Source organism: Camelus dromedarius, chromosome 18, assembly GCF_036321535.1.
Source record: "Camelus dromedarius isolate mCamDro1 chromosome 18, mCamDro1.pat, whole genome shotgun sequence".
Classification (NCBI taxonomy): Eukaryota; Metazoa; Chordata; class Mammalia; order Artiodactyla; family Camelidae; genus Camelus; species Camelus dromedarius.
The window spans coordinates 11,462,855-11,476,680 of NC_087453.1; the positions used below are offsets into that span (position 1 = coordinate 11,462,855).

General features: G+C 52.6%; 1 protein-coding gene across 1 annotated transcript in view; it reads left to right on the forward strand.

Annotated features, from left to right (window-relative positions):
• The first annotated feature begins 442 nt into the window (after nt 1-442).
• CDH22 (cadherin 22) overlaps nt 443-13,826 on the forward strand; it is a 69,285-nt gene continuing 55,901 nt past the window's right edge. Inside the window, exons 1-2 of the mRNA XM_031433703.2 lie at nt 443-859; nt 9,907-10,201. Of these exons, the coding sequence (XP_031289563.2) occupies nt 593-859; nt 9,907-10,201 (562 nt within the window). The 5' untranslated portion in view covers nt 443-592. The remainder of the gene's footprint in view (nt 860-9,906; nt 10,202-13,826) is intronic.

Here is a 13,826-nt window from a genome sequence, read left to right on the forward strand (position 1 = left end):
GGGGGGGGGGCGGGCAGGACTACTAGAATATGGGTCCAAGAAGGCAGGGATTTCTATGTCTTGTTTGTCCCACCCTGCACAATGCCAAGCACACAATAGGTGTTTAATTAGTAGCTAAAGGATAAAGAGATAGACCCAACCTGCCCTGTCCCCACAGAGAGCCTCCTCTTACGTTTTCTTGTTTCTCCCGCAGGCTCCTGGTCGGGACGGCCACTAGTCCCCGAAGGATCAGCAGGGCCCCAGCCAGCACCCCACCGCGCAAAGACCATGGCGCACCCCAGACTCTGGAGCCGCCGAGGCGCCGCCTGGTGATCCTGCCGCGGCGGCGGCGCCAGGGGGGCGCGGGCGGGGACCCCCGGGGGCCGTCCATGCCCCGGGTGCGGCCGCGCCCCCTCCCCCTCCAGCCGGGCGCCCCCGCGGCTGGGCGGCGTTCAGGGCCGGGGGCCTGTCCGGGTGCCCCGTCGGGGGCGGCGCGCCGGCGGCCGCGCTGAGGCCACCATGTGACGCGGCGCCGCATCGTTGTGCCACCGAGCGGCGACGCCCCGGTGCCTCTCGTCCATGCACCTGGGCCCGGGCCCCTCGCAGGCCAAGCATGAGACCACGACCCGACGGTCGGGGGCTCCGGGCGGGAGCCATTCTGTCGCCCGCCTTGCTGCTGACGCTCACGCTGCTGCTGCTGCTGCCGCCAGCGCCGCCGCTGCCGGGACCCCTGCGGGCGGCGGGCACGCCTGCGCCGTCGGCGCCCGGGGCTGCGCAGTACGGCGCGCCGGGCGCGGGCCGCGTGAAGCGCGGCTGGGTGTGGAACCAGTTCTTCGTGGTGGAGGAGTACACGGGCACCGAGCCCCTGTACGTGGGCAAGGTAAAGTGGGGCCCCGAACCCTCTGTCCTGCTCCCAGGACCCCAGAGACGCCCGCTGCCGGACGCGAGGGACTCCAGTTCTCCTCCCCTCTAAATCCCAGTCCCTGCTGCCTCCTCCCAGCTGCCCCTGATCGGAGGCGGACAACTGGGTCTTCTCTCTGCTCCCGTCTCCTTATGTAGTCTCTCTCCCATTGCATCTCAGAGCAGAGAGTACTCATACGTAAACCCGGTCCATCCTGTGGCTAAATGCATCTAGAACGAGTTTGCAGATCTGATCATGTCACACACAAACTCGCCCTGCTCTGCTTAAAATTCTTTAATAGTTTCCATTCACTTGGGGTCAAGCCCAGATTCCATCCCATTGCCTGCAAAAATTCGGCTCCCCCTCCAGCCTCCATGCCTGCCATACTCACTCCCATTTGGGACACAACACCCTTCTGATGCCCTTCTGATGGTCCATTCCTCTGATGCCCACAGGCTCCTGTCAGCACCACCCCCCTCCTTAGATTCTTCAGGAACTGCTCAGTCCTGCTCCTTCTACTGCTTATGTATCTCACACTCAGGCCTCCATTCAAATGCCACCTCCTCAGAGAAGCTGTCCCTGACCACACCAGGCTGGGACAGATCCCCCTGCATGTGGCCATCCCTCTCTGTTGTGTGCCCTCTGAGGTCCCCGTATCTTTCCCTCATAACACTTAATTATGCATGTGTTTGTTTGATTACACAGTTAATGTGTGTCTTTCCTAGTAGATTGTGTTTGTTTTGCTCACCATAAACCCCCAGCGCCTAGCACAGGCATTGCTCACAAACTGTTCATTAAGTGAATGAATGAATGAAAGCTGCTTTCTCAAACTCTCTGAATAAATGTTGGTTAGTATGGCTGAAGAATTGTGTCCTAAGAGTATAAGGAGTGGAGAAAGACATTCGTTCATCCATTCAATCCCTGAGCCCCTCTCAGGTGCAGTGCTGGAGAGGCAGAGGCTGGGTCTCACTTGCCCACTCACAGAGGCAAGTGAGACCCAGCCTCTGCCATTTGGGGGGTCCCCAGAGTAGCAGAGATACCTTGGTGCATAAAAAGTTTCACAGGTCAGTACCTGGACACCGAGGCATTTCATAACTGGTTTTCTGTTGGCTGGCTTCGTGGAGGTGTTTTCTAGATGCCTGAGCTGGGTTTTGATGTTTGAGTAGGAGTTCAGGCTAATGGGGAAGAGGGCATAGACTGTGCAAAGTCTTGGAGGCCTGAGGGAGCCTGGCTTATTCAGAGACTTGTCAGCAGTTACGATGTTGAGGTGGAGGGTGCTCATAGGGCAAGGAAAGCGGGGCAGTGCCCAGGGACAGTTCTCTGGCTTCTGCCAAGGCCAGCTTTCCAGGAAGTTTTGGTCAGCAGAGATGCGAGGGAGACCAACTGTGGAATTTCCTGTGTGCTTAAATGAGTCTGAGAATTGGGAGGCTGACCAAGCTGCTCAGTTCAAGGCTCAAGGATCAGGACCTTTGTCAAGGAGAGGAAAGTCTTGATGTAAACTTGTGCGTTAGTCTTGCCAGGAACCCAGATTTTCACCCATCTAGATACAGTAGTAATCCCTGGTTCTTGGCTACACTCCCCTCTGGACACGTGGCTGAAGTTGATCCCCAAAACTGAGCAAAATGAGGATTTGACAGAGTACAGGGAGGTTCACGTCTTTGCTCAAGGTCACCAAGCAAACTAGTGGCAGACCCTAGGACAGTAAGACAGTGGAATGGGGTGAGGGGAGGGGGAAGGAGGAACCAGTGTCAGCTGAGCATGAGGTAGCTGGGAATGCAGACTTTGGAGCCGTCACACCTGAGTTTGACGCTTGGTTCTGCCAACCCGTTAACCATATTACCTTAAACAAGTTACATCACCTCTCTGGACCTCAGTCTCTTCTGCAAAAGTGGGGCCAGGAGAGCCCACTTCCTCTGGTTGTAAAAGGATTAAAGTAGAAAACTGAGCACAGAAAGTGTTCAGCCTGCCGCCTGGTTGGTTGTTTATGGTTGTTTTCTCATTATGCCCGTATGGAGCACTTAACCCTTAAACTGCAAGGTGGAAATCTTTTTTGTAAGGCAGGAAAATCCAGGTGCAGGTAGGGCAGAGTCACAGAGTGGGCAAGTGGCTTAGACAGGATTTGAACTTGAGTGTGTTGGAGGCCATTCCCAGCCTGATTCTCCAAACCTCTCCAAGACCTCCAGGCCTGGAAGAGAGACTTTGGTCCAGGAAAACCCCAGAAAGTCAACGAAGGACTCTGACACATCTGCCTAAATGTCTGCTGTCATGGTCTCAGGCATCTCAGCCCAGCTGTCTGTTTGCCCAGCAGCTGGGGCTCTGAGATGGCCCCCTCAGCCACCCACATCCTGAAAAGATACGAGAAACCAGCCACTGACTCACCACTTCCATCTGTGTCTGCCTAGCCATTATCTCAAACGCCACCCCTGTCTCCTTGAACCACAGTCTGTTGGTGATGGGAGGGCCCTAGTAAATCCTTTCATTGTAAGATGGGGAAACTGGGGCTAGAGGCAGAGAACATCATGCCAAGCCCAGTCAGCTTTCTAGGGAGTTTTGATTAGCAGAGATGGGGTGAGACTAACACTGTGGTAGAACCAACCCCAAGAGAAGAGGCTCTGCTGACACTGGCTCTGGACCCAGTGCAATTTAGCTATCTTGTATTAAGCGTCTACCATGAGCCAAGCGTTGTGCCTGGCCTCGGGGGTCTCTCTTCTCCTCTTCACAACAACCTCTTGGAGCATCTCCACTGCTGTCATGACTACATTATCTTCCCCCTCCGTCATCTTCACCCAGAGCCCTCGTCTCTTACTCTCAAGGCCACGTCCAGAAAAGCACTCCATGCAGGGAGGAAAGAGAAGTTTCCATCTCTTTTTAAAATTTGCCCAAAGCGCCCTTTCTTACGAAAGATGGTAGAGTGTGTGGTGCTGGGGGCCAACCAGAGCCAGGTTGCCAGGACTCAAATCCCTGCTGCTTAGTCCCTCTCTGACCTTGGCACGTTATCTAACCTCTCTGTGCTTCAGTTTCCTTGTCTGCTGAGTGAGGCTGTTCTGGCACCTCCTCAAAGAGTTGTGGTGAGGATTCAGTGAATTAGTGTGTGTCAGGAACCTGGACAGCTCCTGGTATGTGCTCAGTAAGTATCATCTTCTGTTATGATAGGTGTTGCCTGATATTTCCACCACCTCGAGTATATACAGATATGATGAACCCCGGCCCCAAATCCCGAAAGCCTTCTTGGCAACCTGATGTCCCAGTTTCTCACTACAAAGTGGGAGGAGGTGGTTGCCAACCCACCCCTCACTCTAGGAATATGAGCTCCGCCTCTTGAAAACGACCTGTCCCTTTCCAGCCGAGTCCCACATTTGTACAAGTGGTTGTGGGTGCACACATGCCAGCATACACACACACACACACACACACACACACACACACACACACTCACTCATACCACGCTCTCTGGCTCTTCAGGGAGAAAGGACTTCTCCACGGTTTCAGTTAATTCATTGCTTCCCCGTCCCCCGCCCCAGAGAGCCGCTCGGAGCATCCGTCCTTGTCGAATTCCAAAGGTAGCTTAGCAACAGCACCATCCGCCAGTGAACCCTGGGCGCCCAACGGTAACCTATTTTACAACCGCCTCCTCCATCACTCACCGCCAGGTTCCTGTCGGCACCTGCGGGAACCACTGGGCCCCCTGTGGTTGTCGCCAGGGCCCCACACCGACAGCTCCCTCTACTGTCCTGCCCCCCTTGGCAGCCCGACCCACCTCTTCCCTTCACCGCACAATACCCACCCTCAAAGCAACCTCCCAACATTTCCATACAATCTGGGTACTTTGACTAATCTCTTTTCCAAACTGTAATTTCCCTCGAGGCTTCTGTCAGCTGGATGTGGATTTTGTAGGATTTTTAATTTTTTTTTTTAAAAGAGAGAATTATGGGGTCAGCACTTATGACCAACTCCTGTGGGCGGTGAGATCTATTTTAGATATACGGCAGGATTAAAGTGGGGAGGAGAGCAGATTTAATTAAGTTGCTAATATTTAAAGAAAATTGATGAACTCCTGGTTTACGAGGAGCACAGGCATGAACAGACCCCCTCATTCCGGGGGAGGCTTTTTATTTGATTTGCTTTCCGTTTAAATCCTGGACTCGTTTTATTTGCGTAGCCGCACCGTCCATTTAATTGTCTTTAATAAGGAAAACGTACCTCTGCTCGCATTTAATTTTGATTTAATTAGGAGGAAGTAATTAATGGCCTCATAAATCCCATTTTTCAGCCCCCCGGGATGAGAAGCCATCACTCTTGTGTTTTCCACGTTGTTTATGATCCAGGGCTGGGGCTTTGGGAGGGGGAATTCACTCTGGGGCTGTCGGCACTTGAGGCAGAAGAAGGAACTCAGGATACGGAGTCAGACAGGCCTCCGGCTGTCTTTTATTTGCTGTGTGGCTTTCAGTAGGATGTGCGCACTCGCTGAGCCACAGTTTGCCAATCTATACAATGGGAAGAGCATCATCTCTGAGTCACAAGATCACTATGGGATATCAAGGAGGTAGTGGTAGAGGGTCTAGAAGTGCCCCATGACTCTCCTTCCTAGCCTAGCTCTTGTGTATCCGAGATTTAACAGAGGAACTGGATCATCCAGAAATCCCCAAAGACAGTTGGGGAATTCTAATGACAGTTGTATATTTCATTATTCATTTAGTCAATGTTTGGTGCTGTGACCTGTACTGGGTGCTTTAGAAACAAACGGATGTATGCTTGATCCTCAGGGAGCTCACAATCTCACATATGTGTGCTCACATACACACACACTCACCTCTCCCACTCCCCCTGTATTTTCTCTGCACGCATTGTCAGGACACCGAGTGTGGGCCAGGCATGGGGAGTTCAGACAAAGACAAACCAAAGGCCCTGAGGCCCATGGCAGCTGGTCAGATGGACTGCAACACGGAGGTGTTACAGAGGAGTGTGGAGCAGAGGGGAGTGTGCGTGGGGCAAGGGTACAGAGCAGGGGGAGGGCAAATAGGAGGGCATCTGGGAAGGCTGCCTGAATGAAGAAACAAAATGAGTTTAAAAGACAAGAAGATGTTGCATGGTGGCCCCTGTGTCTCTAGTGTGTTGGGATTTGAGCCTGGGGTTCTTGTGTCAGATGGGGTGGAGGGATGAACTAGGTGAACCTCAGTCCTTCCTGAGACCAGGTGATGGAAAAGGAAGTGAAGCTCATCAGCGCTGAGCACTTACTGTGTGCGAGGAGCTCCCACATGTTATCTGATGAATCTTTGGAATCTGTGGGGAAGCAACATCAGTCTCATTTATAGATGAGAAAACTGAGGCCCAGAGGAGCGTAACGTCTTGCTGACACTGGCACCCAGCCATTCCTGAATCCAAAGCCCATCCCCTCTCTTGATAAGTGATTTGAAATTCTTTTCCAAATGATGAAATAAGAGGCTCAGATTGAAGAGGCTGCCGATGACTATGGCCTGAGTGTACAGGGTGGTACAGGCCTCTCCCCCAGCCATGCAGCCCAGTGGCTGCCCCGCAGCGCACTCCCTCCTCCTTTCTCCCTCTTCCTTAGCCGGAAACATTGTAAGCGGACTAAACAGATTCCAGAGGCTGCAGAGGGACCAACCTGAGCTTTGGAGTCAAACAGACCTCAATTCTTCTCAGTCTCTTCACCTGGAAAATGGGGAGACATTTACATATGCCACAGGGTTAACTTAGATTTCTGCAGAGGCTTGCAACACAACTGGCACATAGTAGGCACTCACCAGCCCCCAGCTCATAACTGAGAGTCTTGAAAATACCCTTCTGGGGTAGAGTCATAGGCACTCCCGCTCCATTCCAGAGCCAGCCACCCAGGCAGGCAGGGCAGGCAGCCCCAGCCCAGCCCAAATCTGCAGCTCCAAGCTCTTAGCTCCTCCCTGGGCTGACCAGCCCTGTCTGACTATGCAGTCCCCAGAGAATAGTCCCTGGGCCCCAGCGTGAGCTCTGTGTCATGCTTCACGGAAGACCATCAATGACATCACCACTAGGTTCCACTCTCTCCTTCCCCCTCCTCACTGGCAAGTGATCCCTGGCCCAGGTCTGAGATAAAATATCAATGGCTGGCTGCAGGGACATGCTGGAGACCCAGGAGACAGAAAGAGGAGACAACTGCTTCCAGAGTGTTCAGGTCATACAAACATGCTCGTGTTTCATCCTCATGACACCACATCCTTACCACATCCTCACCATGCTAGGTAGGACCTGCTTTGATTTCTCAGATGGAAAAACGGACCCAGAGGGGTCAAATGAACAAGCCCATGATCACAACATTAGTGAGCGATGAGGTCAGGAGACTGGCTTCTCGCACTTAGCTGGGTGTCAAAGCAAATGACCTCTCCTCTCTGTGCCTCATTCTTCTCATCTGAGAAATGGGAAGAATAATGATGTTTCATATGACAGTGAGGAAGACAAATAAGATGATAGCTGTTAAACCTTCCCCCGAATGGTGTCTTTTCCACCACACTGCTCAGGAATGTTTGCTGATGAAATAAGCCGGCCACAGGTCTGATTAGGAAGTGGGTGGAAGCATCCTAAGAGGGAACAAATTTACCCTCTCCTGTCCCCATCTCCCCTGGGTAAAGGTGGAGGAAAAGTGCAAACAGCCAACAGGAGAGACAGGTCTCCTCATCCTCAGCACTGCCGATGATTCAGGGCCGATGTCTTGAGATAATTTTATTGGGGGTATTAAACTGAGTTATGAGGTTTTTACAATCCAGCCACTTATGAGAAATCTATTAACAGTAACTGGACAGGAAGAAGGCTTCTCGGTGGAGCCCAGGACGGGCATTAATTGGGGCAATCTATAACAGGACGGGGACCCGGAAAGGTTCCACCCGACGCCTCCATTTACTCCCCGCAATTTCTGCTGAGAATCAGCAGACTCGCCAAAAAGAGAGAGATGCCCATTAATCGGCTAATGAAATATGAAAATGTTTATGGGCCATTCAATCTTCCAAATGGCACTTCTATAATCCACCTTTCAGACACAAAGTTCCACCAGCAGAATTTATACCCAGGCTCCTCCTGCGTGGCAAGGGGTGGGTTTTCATCCCCCTTCGTGACAACCTCATTGGCACCTGTTATCCTGCTTGAGTGGGCTGGGGTGCATGGTGTCCTGGCCTGAAAGGGGCTTTATGGATGTCCTTGTTCACATCCCATCTCTGCAGAAGCTTAGAGAGGAGCAGGGACCTGCCCAAGGTCACCGGTTTCATTAGAATGCGTTTTCCTCTGCTGAGAGCTGCCCAGAGATTTGGGCATTGGAGGATAAGGACTTGGGTGTTTCTATTTGGGAGAACAATCTTTCTGCTGGTTCCTTGCCCAGGAGATCTTGGTGCACTGAAAACAGCCTGGGTTCTGGAGCTCAACAGTGCCTGGATTAAATCCCAGTTATGTATGGCTAACATTTAGTAATAATTTAATAATAACGATCACTACCATTTATGGGACACTTATTATGTGTTAGGCAGGGCTGATTTTCAGCTGGTAGCTACCAGTGTAGTTGTAGTGGTTCTTAACACAGTGAAAAAGCTCCTTACCTGCGGTCAATAGTCCCTCTCCTCTCCCTTGCTCCAACTCCCTAAGCCCCTCCGACCTCTCCGTGATCCAGCAACCGAAGGGCACCCGCCTGGCCCTGCAGGAGCTGTGGTACCGCTCCATGGGCAGTGCCTCTGCCAAGCTGGCTGTTACATATTGTAAGTGTCACCTTGTACCAAGCAGGTGCTAAAGGCTTTATGTGGGCTTTACACTCAATTAGCCCCACAGCACCTTTCGGAGCGAGGTGCTATTATGATCCGCATGTTACAGAGGAGGGAACTGAGGCCCAGAGAGGTATAGCCACTTGTGCAAGGACTCAACAGGGAGATGATGCTGGTACCCAGGCTAGGCCAGGATGTCCTGTTTCTCCCCCGCCCCAGAGGCTCCTCCCCAGGGGCTGGGGATAGAGTGAGAAAGCCCAGGCTGTGGACGAGACCAGTTTCTCCAGCAGTCTGACCTTGAGCAAATCATCCTCCTTCTCTAATCCTCAGCAGGAAAATAGAAAAAAAAAATTCTGTAAAGTACAGATAGCAAAACCTACTCTAGTAGGGATTTTCTTTTTAAAGAACTCTGAACCGGGTAAGTGTGTGAATTGCTTAGTACAGTGCCTGGCGTGTAGTAGGTGCTCCTCCAATTTGGGTTCCCTTTCCTCCTCTGTCCCTTGACTCCCTGTCCCCACCATGTGCCAAGCCCTGAGGCTGGCTCTCTGGGTAGCAGATGAGTAAGAAGTTCCCAACCCTAACCTCTGGGGGCTCTGAGCCTAGGAAGCTTAGACCTGTAACTCAGAGTGAGGTCTTGGACAGCATCTTGGAGGTTTGTTAGAAATGCAAACTGTGAGGCTCCACCCCAGACCTACTGAGTCAGAATCTGCTTTTTAACAAGAACTTGAGGTTATTTACATGCACATTAAGGTTTGAAAAGCATGGCTACAGTTATCCTACAGGCTGAGCATGATGATGGTGACTTGATGTATTACAAAGATTTTGGAGGGAAATGGGGTGGCAGAGGCGGGGGGGGGGGGGAATCCTGAAAAGCTTTAGGGAAGAGGTAGCATTTGATCTGAGCCTTGCAGGATGAGTAAACTTTCAGGAGGCAGAGAAATAAGGACAGGGTCCTCAAAGCAGGAGCCAAGAGATGTGGAGGTGGCTTTGACTTCTTTGTAAGGGCAACAGGGAACCATTGAGAGTTGTAAGCAGTGGGATGGGGATGTGTTCAGATCTGCCTCAGGCTGATTGCTCTGGCTTCAGAGGGGAAGGTAGATTTCAGGGGCAGGGCTGGTGAAATACTCCAGACCTGTCAGTGAGGCCTGGGACTGGGGTGATGTGTAGCTTCCCAGCCTCAGTGTCTTCGCTGAAGAGTGGGTATGTTAAAGAAGAGACGTGGAACTTGAAGGGGGGATGCCCAGAGGAGCTCCCACCATAGTCTCTACGATGCCTTCTTCTCTGCCTCCCCAGATCCACTCGGACTCAGACGAGGGTGACGGGGCCATCAAGTACACCATCTCAGGCGAGGGTGCTGGGACCATCTTCCTGATCGATGAGCTGACAGGCGACATCCACGCCATGGAGCGCCTGGACCGGGAGCAGAAAACCTTCTACACACTGCGGGCTCAGGCTCGGGATCGCGCCACCAACCGCCTGCTGGAGCCCGAGTCAGAGTTCATCATCAAGGTGCAGGACATCAATGACAGCGAGCCCCGCTTCCTGCACGGGCCCTACATCGGCAGCGTGGCCGAGCTCTCACCCACAGGTGGGCTGCCTGCGGGCTCTGGTGGCTCTGAGGGGGAGGCAGGGGGGGGCAATGGGGTGAGCCAGCAGAACAGCAGAAGGAAGGGGAGCCTGCCTCGGGGAGGGACAGGGGAGACAGGAACTGCTGTCCCAGGGCAGAGGCTACAGGTGTGAGCCCAGGTGCCCACACGGGCTCAAGCATAGTCCTGGGCAGTCACTGCTGCCACCTGGACAGAGGGACACAGATGACCTCAGGCACATACATGGACACAGTGCCGATATGGACATGGACCTCCATGTGGACACAGCGACACACTTGGACATGCTCATACCCCCACACGTTGTCACACAGGCCCAGCCCCACTTACAAACTCAGCTGTCCACCTGTCCCTGGCACCACTCAGGCATGGCTCCGTGCACCGGCAACAACTGGACAGTCACACACACAGGCACGGTTGTCCACCTTTACCCGGCCCTCCACCAGACTTCAGTTCCACACAGATACAGCATGGCCTTCAGTCGCCACCCCCACATAAATGCAGGCATAGCTGAACACGGGCACACCTACCACCGGAATCAACCAGGGTGGGACACAGCTGAAACAAGGCCCCATCGCACAATCAGACATGGCCCTCCACCCGACGTAGCCACAGACAGTGCCACCCAGGAGACAGCACCTCATACAGAAAGAGCTTATGCACAGACACAGCCACCTCCACAGACACAGGCAAAAGCCACAACCAGACATTATTACCGTTCTGAGGTTGAGCAGACAGGCATGGGCATAGTCAATGCAGTAACACCCAGACAGCTTCATCTGCTGCCCACAGGAAGCCTCAGCACACCAAGACCCAGCCACCTGGGGACACAGGCTCACAGAGATGGCAAGTCCCCAGACAGATTCAGCTGCCCATATCTGGATGTGGCCGCAAACACCCAGAGGCACTGCACACACACGTTGTCCATGTAGAAAAGGCATGACACACACTAAAACACATCTGCAAGAAGACCTCAGATGCAGCCATACTCAGCAACACATTCACACAGCAGCGGGACCCTGAAAAGAAAGGTTGGATGAATCTGTCCCTCCCACTGGGGGGCCCACAGGTAGTTGACTGACCATCAAAGCCCACTTAGCCTGGGGCTCTTAGTAGGAGCTGGAGTCATGGGGTGAGGGACAAACTGGTAGCCACCATCTCCGTCCCCACAACGTTAGCCTGAGTCACCTGCCGGCCAGGCTGGACGGGGAGCAGTGGCCTGGGGTCCTAGAACATGTTCCCTTGCTGATGTACGGTGGCCAAGGGCTTGGCACTGCCTCTCTCTTGGCCTTGCAGCTCTCCAGCTACATGTCAGGGGCCAAGGGTTTTTGGGTTCTTGGGGAAGAGTGCAGTCATCCCCAGCTACCCCAGATTGGGCCAAATCTGGCAGATTGGTGGGCAACAGGCAGGTAGCCAGTAATGGAAGAGAAGGGAGTGGACCAGAGAAAATGATGTGCACAAAGGGATGGTGGGAAAAGAGGGAACGGCAAGGGTGTGAATGTGGGTGGAGGTGGTCACACACACAGGGGTGTGCACGTGTATCTGGTGTGCATATGTTTTCTCATGCATGTACAGATGTGCATGTGCACAGTCTTTAAGACTCGTGCGTGCGTGTGACGTGCTGTGTATCTATTGAATGGATTCATTCATTCATTTAACAAATATGCATAGGCACTGGGGACACAGCAATGAGAAGACAGACCAGACTCCCTGCTCTCCTGGAAGGTACATTCTGGCCAAGCAAGACAGGCAGGAAGCAAGTTAACAAACAGATCATGGGTCTAGGAAGATGGCATTGAAACAAAGACTTGAAGAAAGTGAGGGCATGGGCCCTGGAGGAAGAGGGTTCCAGGCAGTGGAAAGGCCCCAAAGTTGAATCCCCTCTGAGCAGACCAGATCATGCAGCAAGGTGGTCGTAGTCAGGGTTTTGCATTTTATGCTGAGCAAGCTGAAAAGTCAGTGGAGGGGCTTGTTCAGAAGAGTGACATGATCTGATTTAATTTTAACATGATCCTGTGGCTGTTCTGTGAAGATTTGGTGGGGAGGACGGGGTCAGAGCAGAAGCAGATTGCCCACTGAGAGGGATATTGCAATTACCTAGGCAGGAAATGATGGTGGCTTGGAACAAGGTGGTACCAGTAAGGGGACTGAAAAGCGGTCGACTTCTGGATCTATTTTGAAAGTCAAGCTGAAACCATTTGCTAATGGATTAGATGTGCGATGTGAGAGAAAGAAAATTCCAGGATGGCTACCGAGATTTTGACCTGAGCAATTAAATAGGTGGAATCTCCATTTACTGAGATGGGAGAAACAGTGGGAGGAGCAGATCTGGGGGATGCAAGGAGATCAAGAGTTTGATTTCAGATGTGCTAAGTTGGAAGTACTTATTAGAAAGCCAAGTAGAGTTCTTGAAAAAGGCAGTTCAATACCCAGTTTCAGCAGGAAAGTCTGAGCTGGAGAGATCAATTGGGAGATTGTCCGTGACAAAGATCCATGGATTTTCCCAGCCCAGGGAGTACTTAGAAATCAATTTTGCAAGTGGGAAGACTGAGGCTCAGAGGAGCAGTGATGGGTACAAGGTCACACAGAAAGTCAGAGGTAACTTAAGCCTCTGACTTCCCAGGTCCAGCAGCCCCCACTACTGGACTCAAACTCTTCACCCAAAACTGCATGTTTCCACATGGAAAAGCTCAGAGAGATGAGGCTGGAGAAGAAAGCTGGAATTATATTCTTCAGGAAAGCACTTGGGGAAGGCTTAGGCAAGAAGGTAATGTGGGCAGACTTGCCTTTGAGAAATCTCCCTCTGCTGCAGGATAGAGAATGAAAGGAGATGAGGGGTTCAGAGGGAGATGCAGCCCCATATGCATCACAGTGGCTTGCCCATCATCACTTCACTCTCACTTCAGCTCCGAGAGGTGGCAGGACTGATGTGAGCAACCTCGTTGAACAGATGGGAACACCAAGGCTCAGGGTCGGGGAGATGTACTGACAGTCACGTAGCAAGTCAGTGACTGAGCAAGTTGTTGGGCTTGGCTCCCAGACTGTTGGAGTGGCTAGGTTCTTGTGCCATACATGGGGGAAATGAGACAGAGAAAAGGGCAAGGACTCATTCAAGGTCACCCAGAGAGCAGGAGGCAGAGCCAGCCCCCAGCTCCCCAAGGAGCCCCAGTCCTGCCTCGCCTCCCTCTCCCAGCCCACTGACTCACCATTCCACTCAGGAAAAAGTGGGGACTTAACTCGGACAAGCTAGGGGAACCCAGGAGGGGGAAGGAGGAAGCTGAAATTAAATTAGTTTATTTCATTTGAGCAACTTTTTGAAGGGGAAGCAAATCCAACACCGGGGTGCTTATGGAGACTCCAGGCGGCTTTGAAAATCAGTCACAATTACCGAGCCTCCTGATCTGGGTTGAGGGGGGCGGGGCCGACAAGCCGCACTAGGACCTGGGCGGCTTCGGAGATCAGAGGGAGCAGGGACGCAGCTTGGGACATGAAAGGCAGCAGCGTTCACAAATTAAACCACTCACAGCTTAAAAGGGAAGGGAAGTGTGCCGGGGGGCCTCCAATGAGCCACGCTTCTGAGGTGGGCCACACAGCCACGCTAAGCCTAAT